Source organism: Columba livia, chromosome 1, assembly GCF_036013475.1.
Source record: "Columba livia isolate bColLiv1 breed racing homer chromosome 1, bColLiv1.pat.W.v2, whole genome shotgun sequence".
Taxonomy (NCBI): Eukaryota; Metazoa; Chordata; class Aves; order Columbiformes; family Columbidae; genus Columba; species Columba livia.
In genome coordinates, this window is record NC_088602.1 from 203747059 (window position 1) to 203764042 (window position 16984).

Sequence of the window (16984 nt, forward strand, 5' to 3'; positions counted from 1 at the left end):
CTCCTCTCCACACAGGCACGTGCTGCACGGTGACTTTAAGTGGTCATGGCTCACTTGTGCAGCTGGCCCTCATGTAGACTGGTGTCCCTTTAAACTCGCAAGGAACTCAGAAAAAGCTAAAGAAAGGCTGGCATGGCCAGCTGAAGGCCTGGAAAGAATCGAATGCAGGTTGTTGGCTGACTAACTTGCCGAAATAATTATTTTAATTCCACCTTATTGTGTAATGAAAGATGTGTCAGATGGCCCAAAGTCTTAGTTGTGCATCACTTCGAAATTACTGCTTACATCTAAACATGAAATGCTGCCCAGATAAAAGCAATTATTCCTTTGATCTGTTAGTCCTGCTTCTTGGTTGGACAAGTCATGGCCATGGAACCTGTCTGGTGTCTATCCACACCTGAAGTCTCAGCCATGGTGGGCTAGGAAACCTTTTTGCAACCAATATCCAGCATTTTCTGGACATGCGGAGAGCACTTGAGCTCCCTTGTTTAATGCAGGCATGGTGAAATGATTGTATCAACATTCTCTTGTACTAAGACATCAAGTATGGAAGTGGTGCCATATCTAGCTCAATCATAGGATAATACATAAACACTTGGAAATGTAGAGCTGATTTTAGAAGATAATACAGAAAAACCTCCTAGAGGATTTTACAAGTTTCAGACATTTTTATGAAGCTTAAGGATTAGTAAAGGGAAATGTATTTAGAAAGGACTTGCTCTACAAGAAATAAGAAAGTCTCTAAACTTTTGTTTATGTCTAGACTCAAACCGAGCTTCTGAGAACCTGAATATTTCAGTAATCTCTTGAAAACATTTTGCCTGTGCCCATTGTGCTGTGGGGGCCCAGGACTGAGTGGAGCTCCTAGAAATCACATGAGAAAACTTGTTCCGTGACACAGGGTCACCCTCACCTCTTCAGCGGGTCTGTAAAACTCAAATATCTGAGCCTGGGGGTACTTCCTCAGCTTCTGAACTTCCCTGGTCTGAGAGACTGATCCTATCAGGCTTGCAGTGCTGTGACACTGGAACAACTCACAACATTTAACAGCTCTGAGACCGAGAAGTTCTGTTACCTACTTTTGATAAATTAGAAACCAAGGGAAAGAAGCATCCCAGGTCAGATCCAGTGAAGGACTGAAGTGATGATGTAAAAGTTCAGAGAAAAACAAACAAACAGGCAAACAAACGTGATCTTTTATCTACTTGCTGCTCAAAGCAGAGCCCAAAACGTTCAGACAGGCACCCACAGAGAGCAAGGCATCCAGGTGGGTGCCAAACAGATCCATGGATCCATCTCCAGACGAGCTGTGTCCACTCGGATGGAAGCAAAGCAAGGGGAAGCTGCTGCGTGTCTGCACAGCCAGTCTTTTGTCTCCTGGCACTTGCTGAAGGGGAGTACTGAGATCGGTGACCTCACAAGTGAAACAAGATGGGTCCTGAGTCCTCTTCCATGACTATAGCACAGTTAATACACTTCACTTAAAGAATTTCCAGTTTTTCAGCACATTTCGCTCCTCTGCCTTTGCTATCAGATCCTCTTCTACAATTTTTCAAGCTTTTTAAGATCACTAGGTACACCTTTCTCACCCCAGAAGCTGTGCGGTCCTCACCCCACCCTGGCAATATTTGCAAATCAGGGAGCAAGTGATACAGGACAGCAAGGGCGTCTGCAGCTCAGAATGTCACTTTGGCCCTTTCTGAAGCCAAACACTGGCCATTTGGACAAGCTGACTACAAGAGATGTTGGTTAGGAAGGGGTACAAAGAGAAGGACCAGGTTATTGGGGAATGAGGGACCTGAGATTGTTTTGCTTTGAGCACTGACAAATGCCACAGTGGGAATTTAACCCTCAACCTTCTGCGCTTTGGTTCCTTATGAGCTACTGGAAACGTGACTTTCTCTTAATATATCACATTTTTGCTCAGTGTCAAGCCTCACAGTAAGATGAAAGACACAGTTACAAGAAGAGTGTGACAAGCATTTAACAATATCTAACAACAAATCAAGCTAGAAAAATAAATGGAAGAGTATGGGTTTGTTGGGAAAGACTGAAACTCATGATTTCTCTTCAGATGCTCTTAGCAGGTAGACACCACACTTGAATTCAGAGATCTTTTGCATCAGCAGCTTAAAAGCAAATAAGTGCAAGCCCCTGGCCTCGAGAGTTAATTACCTCTTATAAAGAGACAGGATATGTATAGTGGGTGGAAAAAAAGACGTGATTACTCTCCTCCTTTTTACAGATGGAAAGAGAGATCAAATAACATCTCCACTATCACACAGGAAGCTTGTGGTAGCACAAGAAAGAAAGAACTGGGATTTTTTTGGAGGCAGATGCTCCTACCACAAATTCTCCCTCCTTTCCTCACTTCCCACATATTTTTGCTTTAACAGCCAGCATCCAGCCACTGCACGCTGAAAAAGGAAACGTCTCTCCTTACGCCCGCCTGATGGCAGATGAGTTTTAACAGGATGCTTCCCTGTTTTTTCCGGGGAATGGAGGAGCAGCGGGTGCCTTTGAGAGGAGCTGGGAGAAGTGATGCTGTGTGGTGGGGAACAAGCTGCATGGACAGAGAAAGAACTGCAGGGGCAGATCCTGGAGTGTGTGCTGGACAGGACACAGGGTGTCCACACAGCACCCTATCGTCTCCTCCATCAACAAAACAGCCACTCAGTTTCCTTTCTTAACAACGAACAGCCCAGCCAGAGCTTGAAAGTATATTTTTGATCTACAGCAGTGATAGATGAGCGATTTGGCGTTTTACTGCTAATAAATATCTAAGCGACGTAACTGGAACCAATTATACGATTGTTATGATGACACCGATACATGTGTTGATGCTGTTATGGCTGGAGAGCTCGGGCTACATTATCTTTATGCCTCTTTCGCCAGGTAACTTGAGGCCGTGGCACTATTGATTGAGGACTGCCTGATGCTGTAGCGTCCGCTCCTGTAACCGTAGCCCGCCAGGGTTATGGGGCTATTGTGAGGGCTTTGTTTAGCTGCTGACAGCTCCGGGGGAAGAGCATGCAAGGGTTGCAAACGTTTTCATTCCGTCTGTGCTTCTTTGGCTTGCAGACAATAGGAGTGGGCGGCCGGGTGGAGGTAGTGGGCTGACTTTGGTGGAGGACAGAGCAGGAGGTGTGGTACCCCGCTCCTGAATGCTCCTGACAGCAGAAAAGGGGGTGCTGTCTCTTAGGAAGGCTGGAATGACATCATGCCTGGGCTTTCATTTTGGGCGCTCCTCTGGATGTGAATGCAGCCTGTTGATTATGCGGATGTGGAAAGCAGGCTAAGCGGATCCGATAACCTGTCATCCAAGATGCATCCTTTCCCTTGCTCAGCCCTGCTCGCCTGCTTTGGAAACACACACGAAAACACTCCGTTCGACCAGCCCAACGCAAGCCCTCTAGCCATGGAGGAGGAGGAGACCAAGGGGACCTCAGCAGTGTGCCTGCAGCCACCTGTGACAGCAGCCAGCAGCACCAAGCACAGGGGAGAGAAGGCCAGCGAGAAGATGTTCAAAGTCAGCAGATACTCTGCAAAACACATCCGTGCGAGCAGCGGTTCTAGCAATCACACTGCTGCCCAGCCGATGTCTGCTACCACAGAGTCATCGGTGTTTGCTGCTAACGAGCTAAGCCATGAGGTTATTGCGCTCTGCACTCACATCCCCAGACCATCCATCATCCACGTGCCAAAGGTGAGTTGCTCTAGAAGTCACTCTGCAACAAGGTAAGAGAAGTGCCTCACTTTAAGAAAATATAAAAAGGGGAGGAAAAAAAATCCATAGGAGCATTTATCTTGTATTGATTGGCATGCAGTTGAGAAAGGACTAATGGCTCCTCGTATTAAAATAATACAATACGACAGCTACAGCTTTCCTGCACTATTATCAGAAGCCTTAGGGGATGTTTGTAATAATACCGCGTATGTTTTGTTCAGTCATCTTCCTATCTTTCAGTGATCCTCACTTATTTTGGACCCGATCCCAAATCCCTTGAAATGAACATGTGTTTCGTTTTTCCACTGACTTGAGTGAACGCTGCGTTTTTGCCACCTCAGCCAGGTCCCTCAGAGCTGCGGCCCCGGTAACTGCAGAATCCTTTCACCCTCTTACTTTTAGCCTGTGTGTGCTTGGAGGCAGCAGAAAGGTCTTTGGTACAGTTTTGGTGAATTCAATTTCTTCCTGCCTGAATAAGAAGAACATAAAATCGGGCATTTTGCCATCGATACTACTAAAATAATGAATAGTAATGGGCAAATAGTGCTGTTCTCATTTTCTCTTGGTTAGGTAACTGGAGATCGCATGCTTTTTTTTCTCCCCAATAAACACTGAGGAATAGAAGCCACATGTGTGACTCAACTTTTTTTATAGCACAGCTTTTATTTTAATAATCCATTCCTCTACCAGTTTCCATGCCAAATCACATGTATTTAGAGTCCCTCTCCTTGCTTCCCCTTCACAGTCAGGCAACACTGTGTCTGGTGAAGATATTCGTCCTTATAGAAGAAATGTTAGAAAAAGCTTTAATATGAGATATATCTGCTGGAATTAAGAAAATTATCAGAATCAGGGTTTCCATGTGGGTTATGCTGCTGTTACCGGAGCTGGGGGATCTGGACACCACCGTTTCAGTCCTGTTGTCATCAACCACAACCCCTATGTAAAGTATAAGGAACAACTAGAGCTGCTTGAGAGCAGTAATTTGCTCCAGTGTAAAGGGGAGGGCTGGCTATAGAGATGCTGGGATCTCTCTTTCACGTGAGGTTTTTGAGAAGAGCTAGCTGATCGTTATCTGGGGATGGAGTAAGTGTATTTAGTCTGGCTGTCATTCAAAGAGCCCAACCAGATGCTATCAAGTTCTCCTTCACCAACACATTTTCTCCTTCATCTCTGCATTTTCACTTGCTTATTTTCTATTTTTTTTTCCTCTTGGGTGGCTCAGGCTGGATGTTAGGAAAGGCTTTCTCACCTGGAGGGTAGTGCAGCATGGGAAGAGGTCACCCAGAAATGATGGGGGGTCCTGTGCTTGGAGGATCTCAAGTCCTGGCAGGACAAAACCAGGACTGAATGACGTAGTGTTGGCAGCAGTTCTGCTTTGAGCAGAAGGTTGGATAAGAGACCTCAAGATGCTTCTTCCACTCAATGTTTCTGTCATTGTGTGATATGTGGATTTTGATGCATGTATAATGCTTATAAACACAAGGCAACAGGATCAGACTGGTGCATCTCTTTGCTGTCACTAAGACAGCAATGTGGCTGGTGGTGCTTTTGGCTTTACAGCTCTTGGTGACAATTTCTCCCCTCCTGCTGCCTTCCAACCACCTCACCCTGCCTTTCCTCATCCGCTGCTCTTCTCAGTGCTATCAAAGCCACTGCCAACACTTATCTCATCCCTTAAGTGTCTGCTGTAGCACAAGAGGTTCCCTACATTTGACATAGACATCTCTAACCTCCGCAGGTCAGTGGTGCTGGAGCAGGCAATGCTGAAGGCCGGACGCCATACTGGTCCAAAGATGCTCCCATGCCTTTGCGGCGGTGGAGCAGGGACTCTGCTGAGTGACCTGCACCAGCGGTTTCTCTGGGAGTACACATAGTCAAATTTAGGAGTACAAGTACAAGTACAAGGAATGGGCCCCGCTGCTGTGGACAACCTAGGTGATTCAAATTATTCAGTCATCCAAGTCACCATATCAAATCGTCCATCACTGCTTTGTCAGGTTTTTAAAGAACAGGCTACCAAAACATCCATTGGGATGATGTGTGGTCCTGCCCTGAAATTCCTGCTGAACATCTTATTCTATGTGCCTTGATGTTTTCCTGTCACTGGGGAGGGCTGAGAGGAAACTCCTTGTCACACCAGGAACTGGGCTCTCTGCTGCCCCTCAGCATTGAGACCTCCCTGCCAGGGTCTGTGGGGTCTTGGTGACTCTCATGACATCCCACACACATGAGGAGTACATCTCTCTCTATGACAGCGGGGTTGGACTGGATGACCTTTGAAGGTGCCTTCCAACCCAAACTATTCTATGATTCTATGACACACAAGCCAATAAGAAAGATGGGGACAGAATTTTTAGCAGGGCCTGTTGTGACAGGACATTGAGTGCTGGTTTTAAACTAAAGAAGGGGAGATTCAGGCTGGACATGAGGAAGAAATTTTTTATACTGAGGGTGGTGAAACACTGTCCCAGGTTGCCCAGAGAGGTGGTGGATGCCCCATCTCTGGAGACATCCCAGGCCAGGCTGGACGGGGCTCTGAGCAACCTGATCTGGGTGAAGATGTCCCTGCTCATGGCAGGGGTGGCACTGGATGAGCTTTGAAGGTCCCTTCCGACCCTAATTATTCTGTGATGATTCTAATGTCTTCTCAGACATTCTCTAATGTCAGCTACAGATCTGGTTCGAGGACCTTTTGGAAAGAGAGGAGGATGCTCATGACCCTGGTACTTATACCGAGTAAAGGTTTAGCTTGGCTTGGGTCCCAGATAAACTCTTCCAGCAGAGCAAAGACTCTGGAGGCTGCAAGTGCCAACCTGTGATGAGCTTTGAAGGTTCTTTCCAACCCAAACTGTTCTATGATTCTATGAGATACTGGGGGGTTTTGTCTCTCTGCTAAAAAAGAGGAAAAAACATGATAAATATGGAGGGGAAGAAGAGGGTCCCAGCGATGGGACTGCACCAGAGAGTGGAGAAGAACCCTGTGAAGAAGAGAGAGGGCAGTTATGGTCATGGTGTGTGATGGGCTGTGGACCACACACAGAGCTCCTGGCGTGAGAGGGAGGAAGAAGATGAAGAGAAAAGCTTGTGGGAGGCACACGGGACATCTGGTGTGCATCTAAGTGATGGGACTGGAACACAGGGCTACAAGGAGAGAAAGAAGAGCACTGGGTCTCCATGACCAGGGCCTGGGTGGCCTTGGTGGGAGGGTGGAGAGGGAAGGACAAGAGAAAGCACAGGGCTGCCTGAGGACAAGGGCTGGAGGCATTTTTGGTCCTCGAAGCAGAGCTCACGCGTTTCCTAAAACAATAACATCCAAACATTGCTAAAGGAGACAGTGAGGCCCAATGGAAAAGACACAAATTTCCATCCTCTTTGGCAGATCTGAGCTTCCCATTTTATCTCAGTTTCTGCAGTTATAAACCAGGCAAAATTTGTCCTTTTTTATATGCGATCATGCTGAAATCTATAAATTAAAATAACATACGCCTGCTAAGTTGCAAAAGGGAAACGTTCTATGTCAAGACAGGAATCTCATAGTTCTGTTCAGGAGACTCTTAATTAATGTTCTTGTATCAAATTCTTTAACAAAAGTTGAAGTAATGTCAGGAAAAATGCTCGTTCTCTTTTGTCTTTTTCACTTTCAAAATGACATTGGCAAGGGGCTAACAACAAATATGTTGGGAACTTCCAGCACCAAGAGACCTGCTGTTTACCTGTCAGCATAATCCTTTTCAAGCAGAGGATCAGTCCATTTTTGACTAATAGCAGCATAAAATTCTAATTTGAGCACATAATATACCAATTAACGGGATCTTCCAGCTGACCCTCCCCACTGGGACATGTAGTCACATATTTTGGATTACAATGGAGTTGCATGCATGTAACCAAATCCAGAATTTGATCAATTATTTCTTTTATGAGAAGACTGTATGCACTCCAGATGGAGCCAACCTTAAATCCGATATAAACATGATCCCAACAAAAATTAGATTTGAATATAATTACCAAAGAGATTGAGTTAGACTTGTTTGGTCACGTATTACTGTGGCAGCAATGTGCTTGTAAATAACTGTAATTTCAATATTTAGAGATTGCCTCAGTAATAAAGCATGATTCAATGTCAATGAAGTTCTCCATGTCTAGCCTGTTTGTCCTGATTCTGACATGTAAAGAACTAATCCTTTTGTGTTCTGAATGCTGCCTGCAGGGTCTTATCAGACTTTACAAGGCTGTAAATCAAAGCTGCCAGAACTACACACCAAAACTTGCTGGCTTAGCCCTTCAGCCACAGTTACAACACCAACAATTTTCCCATCTTTTATTTCCAAGTCCAGTTTTAGCCACTGATAAACTCTGGGGTAGAAACTTGTGAGAAAGCCTTATTGTTCTGAACCAACAACTGTGCTATGACTCCAATAAATGTCTCATGTTGACAAAAGCGTATTAGTGACTCTTTCTTCTACCAATATTATTCACCTGACTTGAACTCTGTTGACCTTCAGAGTTCAGCTGGGTTTTTTTCCTGAAACAAAAGAAACCCAAGTATCATCCCATGCATTGCAGAATAATTTCTTCCCTTTCAAGCTGTTTGAGACACCAGAAAAACAGGAGTTGATACCTTAAATGAGAGATCCTGGGAATTATATGTCTGATGAAGTATGCTGTGCTTCTCATTGCACCTGGGGAGCCTCACTGAAATAATTCTCAGCTGTGATTTCCTATGTGAATTGTCAGTCATATCTTAGGGTAGGTAGATCTCTTCAGAGGACCTTATAGCTACTTTCAAACCTTGAATGCGTATCTTTGTCTCTTTTTCACCTGTGCCTTTTTGATGCCTAAATTAGTTGTTTGGGTAGTGAAGCTAAAGAGTGGATTTGACCCAGTGAAGCTCATTTTCAAGTCTCTGGATGTCAACAGACAGGCTGTTGGTACCTTATTGACTTGCAATGACTTTACCAGGCTGTGGACCAGAACTGATCTGAGTGGCAAGACGATTACAGAATCATAGAGGAGTTTGTGTTGAAGGGACCTTCAAAGCTCATCTAGTCCAACCCCCCTGCAATGAGCAGGGACATCTTCACCCAGATCAGGTTGCTCAGAGCCCCGTCCAGCCTGGCCTGGGATGTCCCCAGGGATGGTTCATCCACCACCTCTCTGGGCAACCTGGGACAGCGTTTCACCACCCTCAGTGTAAAAAATTTCTTCCTCATGCCTAGTCTGAATTACTCTCTTTAGTTTAAAACCATCGCTCCTTACTCTATCACAACAGGCCCTGCTAAAATGTCTGTCCCCATCTTTCTTATCTGCCCCTTTTAAGTGCTGAAAGGCCACAAACTTGCTACTTCTGCTACTAGGATGGATTATTTTGCATGTGTACAGACCACGGAAGTAAACAAGCTGTGCATTGGCCAGGATGACAGGCTCCGCGCTGCGCAGTGGCATTACCTCTGTGTTTATGTGGGAGTGAGAAGCAAAGAAAAAATGTAATGAGAAAGTCTGGTTTCACTTAGGTGCTGTTTATACTGAGAGTCAAGAACTCCCGGCCCACACGCACTCTCCCCAGACAGCTGCCAGCTAGAGGGTCAGGATTAAGCAGAAGCAATGAAGGGAAAGCATTACAGTAGCATACACTACTAAGAGAGGTTTTGGTGGTAAAGCACAAGGAAACAGAGTTGAAAAAAGATTAATCCTGTCCAAGGACTCTCTCAAGCTTCTTGGTGGGATCTGGCCAAGTCACCAAGGCCATAATCTCCCAGCTGAATTTGCCAAAGCGTTAAAATATAAATGTAACTTAAATAAATGACAACATTTTATTTGAGGTGCTAAGCTCCTGCACATGATGGAGGAGCCAAGGGTGTTAATGTTTCTTTGGCAACCACAGCACATAGTTGAGTGCCCAGCTCAAGCACTGTGAAAGGATGGGGTTTACCCTCTGGGTTTAATTTGCTTAAATTAAAGGAAATTTGCACCAGAGTATGTTTGGACAAAATTAAGTTAGCTTTTGCTTGTTGTGCTGGAGAAAGATTGTCTCCATGCTTTTTCCACAGTCACACTGATAAAATGACCACAATCCTCTTTCGCTGAGGGGTGGAGTGAAACCTTAGCAAAGATAAGCAAAGGAAACAGTTCCATAGCAACCAGTTGCCCTTCACCAAGTAATGCTGTTCATTTCCTGCTAATTTTTATCAGCTAACTCGTCATCAAAATACTTAACAACTCCCAAAGTCTGCCTCAAATGCTTCCTTCAGCAGTTGGACACGCAGACCCGTGGGATCATCCAGCACCTGGGGCGAGCTGAACACAATCACTGGTTGTTTTCCCAGGAGAGCACAAGCAGTGCCAGGAATCCTCCCGAGGATTGTGTCACTGGGAGCTGGTACTACAAAACCACAAGTACCTGTGAGTTTGACTGTGGGAAGTTCCGTTATTTTCAATGGACTGCTCATATTTTCCATGCATTTACGGAGTTTACCTATGGGGTATAACTTCAGTGTAGGGCTTCACCTGGGGAGCTACTGCTATGTTTCCTCCACCTCAACTGTCCTTGTCTCTTGCAGTCCTGTATGTCCATTCAATGGGCATTTTCCCCTCCCATAAATGTGTGATGAGTCATGATCAGGCTATTTTACAGTTGATCTGCATGGATATATGTCAAGCAGAGAGGAATCAAGCTCTCCAGTCCCTGATGCAATGCATTACTTGAATCCCTTGGATGTAAACCATACCTACAAACTGGCTGGAGAAAGATCAAAAAAACAAAATGAGGATGATAATAGAAATTTATCTTCTGTGTGGGAAGCGGTTTATTTTCAGTTTTACAGAAAACTGCAATTACGCCTTTTAATTTTGGAGTCTGTCGTTATCCATTGCAAAAAAGAAAAGGTGTGATGATTTTAACCTAAAGGAGGGGAGATTCAGGCTGGACATGAGGAAGAAATTCTTTACAATGAGTGTGGCAAAATACTGGAACAGGTTTGTCCAGAGAAGTTGAGACCGATGAACACCAACATCCTGTCCTGCCTGCAGGACTCCGCACCCAGCAGCCTTCCCTTTCATCTCTCACATGGCAATGCTTTAGTTGATACATAACTACTCCATATGTGACCCCAACCAGAATGGTGCAGTTTCCTCTATTTGACAAGAAGCTCTTCTTTTTTCTTTTTTTGTAAATCTAGCTCCTACCATTTCATTTCTCAGCTCAGTTATTTCTTTTGCAGAGAGGTCACACAGCTTTCAGCTGCTGTTCTGCAGCAGTTCCTGTGTACCAGAGTGAAGAGGGACAGCCTAAGAGCTTCCCCCATGCCCTCTCTCGCCTTGAAACCTATTCCAATAGCTCTTTGTAGTAATGAACCTCCTGTGTGCCAACAATAACAGAAGTAGTAAAGCTTTCAGGGAGTTCTTGGAATTCACAAGACCCTCATTTAAAGGGGATTAAGGAGGAGAATTTGTGAAGTTTCATGAAAGGTACTTCTGAAAACAAGATATTGTAACAAGAGCACTTTGAAACCTCTGCTAGGAAATTGGAGACCACGTGAAACTTGACAGGTTTTGGGTTTCATCACCAACATAGAACAGCCTGGGGTCACTGAAGAGTTCATACCCCTTATAGTCTTAGGGTGAGCACAAGGATCCTGGGATGTTGCTACATATGTAAATACTGGCATCCCATTAGCTGTAGGGTTTTTTTGTTTTGCTGAGTTTAGCACCTGCAGAATTGGTACTGTTCAGCCTTCATAGGCTTTCATGTCCCATTTGCATGTTCTCCACAGCCTTACTCTGAACACAGTGTGCCTGTTATGTTAGCATTCTCCTTCCTTCTGCCTTTCAGTAAATTAAAGGGTATTCACGGCTCTTGGGGGGAAGATAAGAGACAGTTAGAATCAATGGAGTAATTACAGAAGAATATGATACTAATGGAGCTGATTTGAATGCGTATCTAAGGATGAATGCTATGGCTCCATGCCCAGACGGTGCACACTTTCCTCATGATGAGTTATTTATGACTTGACACATCGCAGCTCTGCTGTTTCATGGCTCGGCTGCATTCATGTCCTTGATAAAGCAAACTCTGTCGATATTGTGCATTCTTACCGAGCCAGGCCTAGCTGCTGTGCAGTCTTCCCACCTGATACAGCCATGGCCGCCCCCTCTCCAGAGGCAAAACCAGAAGACAATTGTTGATATGGCTTCACCAAGGGCAAATCGTGCCTAAGTGGCCATAGAGGTGTCCTTCTATGATGGAGAGACTGCATCAGTGGATAAGGGAAGAACTACTAATGTAATCTACCTGGACTTCTGGAAGGCCTTTGATACAGTCTCCCAAAATATTCTTGCTTCTAAATGGGAGAGATATGGATTTGATGTCTGGACTAGTAGATGGATAAGGAATTTCCTGCATGGCCACATCCAAATAATTGCAGTCAACGGCTCAGTGTCCAAGTGGAAACCAGTAATGAGCCTTACGTGAACATGACTGCATATTGGCCCAGAGACACAGGGCTCAAAAAATCCAAAACTTTATAGTTCATATATAGAGAGATACAAATTATCATTATAGATATATCACTATATTCAGATATAATAGATTGTAATGCAGCTATTTTGGGACCTTCAACATCCATTCCCTGTGGCATCACATACCTCTGGCATGACAGTGTTTATCTTTGCTTCTGCTTTTCTTATCTGTCCCATAGCTATTGGTTGAGGTCTAGTGTACCTAGAGATTATAATACCTAGTACACTGGGGATAGGTGGTAACATGAAATGTGTATCTGAAAGGCAATGGCTTGGCAGTAGTCCAGCAACACAATGGTACAAGCGTTCAGCCTCTACCCAACCAACATAGCTAAATACCGACCTTTAGAAAAGTAATATCTAAACTGTAAGAAGAAAGGTTTTATTTCTTGATTATTTTTAATGGAAGTGTTTAGACCAGAAATAAGTGTGCCAAAAGTGGCAAAAAAGCAAATCATATGGGCCATTAGTTCCTCTAATGAAACAACTGGGCACAGCCAGACCTAAGTGTTTGATGTGACGGGTTCATCCCAAGAGAGATTGTCATTGATTTCAGTGCCTGAGTATCAGATGCAAAATGCTATTGTCTGAGCTTTGCAGGCTTCAGAACACGCACACAAAGCTTTATTTTGGGTAAGGACTCTACATGAAGACTAAAAACCTTCCAAGAATAATGGCAAGTTCCTGTAATTTGCGGCCAGCTATACATTTTGAATGTAGCCCTATTCTGTCACTCTCTTTTCCATACACCAGTGGTCACAGCTCTCCAGCTGCTCTCTTTAAATTGGTGCTTTTTTGTAACTCTTTAATTATGCTGGAAAATGCCACAACAATAGCAGAAGGGACCCTTAGCTTTCCTGCGCTGACACAAAGCAGACATATGCCATGGCTAATAGGACAGTGCCTTCTCTGGGGACAGGACAGTCTTTTCACCTGTACACATCCATAGCTGCCTCCAGTCCTGCTGTTGTACTGGATCCAAGAACAGAAGCTAAGCAAAGGTGTAAAACAGAGACAACAAATAATTCAGCAGGTAAAAGTTGTTGAATAATATGTTCACCCACAAGCCATGAAACATACGCTCTGCAATTACTCTGCAACCTGGCATCGTAGTGGTGGGGATGGATAAAAAGATCTAAGTGATCTGTTTGGTAACAGAAGTTGTGTCTGTTCTTTGGCATGTTATGAAAAATAGTAGCTGGGTGCCGAAGGATTAAATTCATTTTTAGGTACCTAAAGTGAAATTTGGACAGATATTTCTTGCTGCTGAGGAACAGAAGCTCATCACTCGGCATTTGTGGAAACCAACCTCAGCTAACCAAAACTGAGCATCAAAAAGTCGTAGAAGTAGAGGACCTTGTTTCTGTGGTAGACCTAAATCTTCCACGGCACAACTGTGTGTTCTAGAGCCTCCTGGGGAACAAAGAAAAAGTAATTAAATGCAGCATGACTCTGCTGTCCAGGTTTCAGCTCAATGAGATTTTAAACGGCTGGTACAATTTCTTCCTGACCGAATGGTGTCTTCACTAGGAAGAGTGAGCGCTCCAGCGATCCAGATAAGCATTGATACCTGCACAAGATGAGGTCCATCTCCTACCAGAGTAGGGTATTTTTCACACTTAAATGTATTTGTGTGAGCAAAAATTTGCCATCTTCCCTATGAGGACCGCAGTGACAGGTGTTCAGCTTCCCTGGATGTCTCCATGGGCAGGTTGCTTTTTAATATGAAGACCAATTCTTCTTCTGCTTCCACAAACCTGTCTAAAAGCTCCTGGGTCTGCTGCCAGCGTCTTCTGTGGACCTATCGGACCTGAGCAGACCACTCTATTTGCCCAAACTTCTCAGTACTAGTTGTCTTCCTGCTGGGAAGATATGTGGCCTACTAGAGGTTAAAAGCAAATATGTCTTATAATGCAAAAATCAGCTTCGGTTCTGCTTCTCTACTCAGCTTCAGAACTTGGGTGAACTTCAGTTCTTCATGTTGCATTTTTCTTCACTCTCCGGAAGATGTACATAAGAATTTTTCCTCCAGTTTCTTTGCTATTATTCAATCAGACCCTTTGACAGAAGCATCTAATATTCATTATACTCTTACCATACAATTCCCATTATACACAATCCCCATCCTTTGCAGCTTTTCTTAATTGTGACATTTGCAAATGAATAATTAAAAACCCCAGCAGAATAAATTTTTCTTGTTTCAGCCAAATATAATAATGTAAATAATTTCAGATGTTGCAATCTCATAATTTCAAGACAAGTTTGTTTTCATTGCACAAGAATTCAGCAGCTTATCATCTGGTATTATAACTTGGTTAACAGAAAAGTTTGTGAAATCAAGTCCCAGATCTTGAGATCGTCTGGTCTGAAATGACGAACAGCTTCTGAAAGGGAAGAGTGACAGTCCCATCTCTCAGGAAGTTAAAACAATAAATCAAAGCAGTAAATTAAAGTTATTTACACTGAGTCATCATCCATTGGCAGACAAATCTCACTAGTAGGATGGGATCTTTTCATGTGAATAATGAAAAAGAGAACTATTTATGGTCCAAAAATGGTCATGAGATGACACATAATGGTAGATGTATAGTTGAGGTAGGACAGCAGGAGAAGGTAATTTCTACGTCTACAAGATCCTCTCTGAAAGTCACAGTACCTGCCACTCTGCCTCTTGACATGACTCCTGTTTGCTGGAGATGAGCACTTCCAGGCATCTTGCCTCAGCCTAGCAAAGGGGTACAGAACAAGGCATTGTCACCTCAGAAGTCTTCTCCTTCACTTGGTACAACTGTGGCATTTCTAGTCTTCCTGGTCAAATTAAACTTCCTGCTCAGAAGCCTATGAAGGTTCAAGCAATCACCTCCTGTGGGTGGCACAGCCTTTTGAGTTCATTTTTGCTGCTTGGGGCTTTCATATCCTTCAGGTCTGTCCTCCTCCTGGTCCCAGGTGGAGCCTGGGGTGGGCTGGGTCCCTCTTGCTAGTGGCTTCTTGGAGACTGACTGAGAGAGACTTATTGCTCCCATCACCTCTTCTGCTCCTCATCTTTACCTGGGGAATGTTCTTTTCCTCATAGGATTTTAGCATTTCTTGGCCCAGGGGGAATGATCATAGATGGAAACTACCGGGTTTCAGGAGTTCCTTTTTGGTTCCTGGCCATGACTTGCTGGTGCTTTTCTCCAGCCTGCCCTCAGTGGGCTGAACCCAGAGCTGCAACCGTGATGGGCAGGCACAGGAGAGGGCTTGTGCACCTCAGAGCTCGTCTGCTCTCCCTCCACACACCACAGCTCGTTCAATAAAAGCTGTTAACTCTTGATGCAAGACATGGCAGGTCCACTCTGCCTTCCTTCACCCCAACCCACAGAAAGGGTTGTCAGGCATTGGAACAGGCTGCTCAGGGCAGTGGTGGACTCACCATCCCTGGAGGGGTTTACAAGGCATTTAGACGAGGCTCTTAGGGACATGGTTTAGTGTGAGAGTTAGCTTAGGTTATGGTTGGACTCAATAAACCCGAGGGTCTCTTTCAACTGAAATGATTCTATGATTCTATGATCTTTGCAGGCCTTTTTTTCTGGGCATTTGCCATGCCTCTTCCTTCCCTACATCATCCGAGATGGTTTGCAGTTGGTGGTCGTTCCTGACATTAACCCAATAGTACATAGAATCACAGAATCATAGAATCATTTTGGTTGGAAGAAAACCTCAAGATCATAGAATCAAACCATTGACCTAACACTGGCACTAAACCAAGTCCCTAAAAACTTAATCTACACATCTTTTAAACACCTACAGGGTTGGAGACTCCACCACTGCCCTGGGCAGCCTGTTCCAATGCCTGACAACCCTTTCTGTGAACAAGTTTTTCCTAATACCCAGTCTAAACCTCCCCTGGTGCAACTTCAGGCCATTTCCCCTCACCCTATCACTTGTTCCTTGGGAGAAGAGACCAACCCCCTCCGTGCTCCAAGCTCCTTTCAGGCAGTTCAGAGATCAGAAGGTCTCCCCTCAGCTCCTGTTCTCCAGCTGAACCCCCCAGGTCCCTCAGCCGCTCCCATCACACTTGTGCTCCAGCCCCTCACCAGCTCTGTTCCCTTCTCTGAATGCTGACCTCATCTACTAGATGATAGTTCCTGTCATCTTTTAAATACCAAAGCATGGTCCAAGTCCTCACGAACACTGAGAAAATCAAGAACACCCTAGATGTGCAGAATACAAATAAAATTAAGAGTACTTTAGTATCAAAGCAAATATAATTATTCCGAGCATGCCTGGCTTTTGAGTTGAGCACCCCTGGAACCACGCACACATGCACACACACAGGGTGGTGTTTAAAGCCTTCCCAGGAGGGGAAGGAGATTGCATCGTGCCATCCTGAGCCCCCCAAGAAGGGGAGAGGGGAGCCCCAGAGATGACTGTGAGGGTGCCGGCTGCTCCTGCCCCAGCCCAGCCCCAGTTTTCGGGGCTCTGGCTGAAGCTGGTGGCCCTAAGCAACTGCTTGCTCTTATTTTTCAGGCTTTAGTTTTTGGGGGATTCTCCGGTTTTTAGAGGGATTTGTCTTTTCTGTAGGAGGATTTTCCTGGCAGCCTTTGCTTGTATGCATAGGGAGGAAGGCTGACACAAGCAGATTTTAATTAAACCCTTCTTTTAGCTCCCCAGGCTAGTGTAATTTAACTTCTTCTCAGAGATAATATTAACACTTACGTCATTTTTCATCATCATTAGTTTCGCTTGTGGAATTGCATT

General features: G+C 44.6%; 1 protein-coding gene across 1 annotated transcript in view; it reads left to right on the top strand.

Annotated features, from left to right (window-relative positions):
- The first annotated feature begins 2947 nt into the window (after positions 1-2947).
- The window catches only part of FAM107B (family with sequence similarity 107 member B), a 135051-nt gene continuing 121014 nt past the window's right edge, over positions 2948-16984 (top strand). Inside the window, exon 1 of the mRNA XM_065049240.1 lies at positions 2948-3706. Within this exon, the coding sequence (XP_064905312.1) occupies positions 3260-3706 (447 nt within the window). The 5' untranslated portion in view covers positions 2948-3259. The remainder of the gene's footprint in view (positions 3707-16984) is intronic.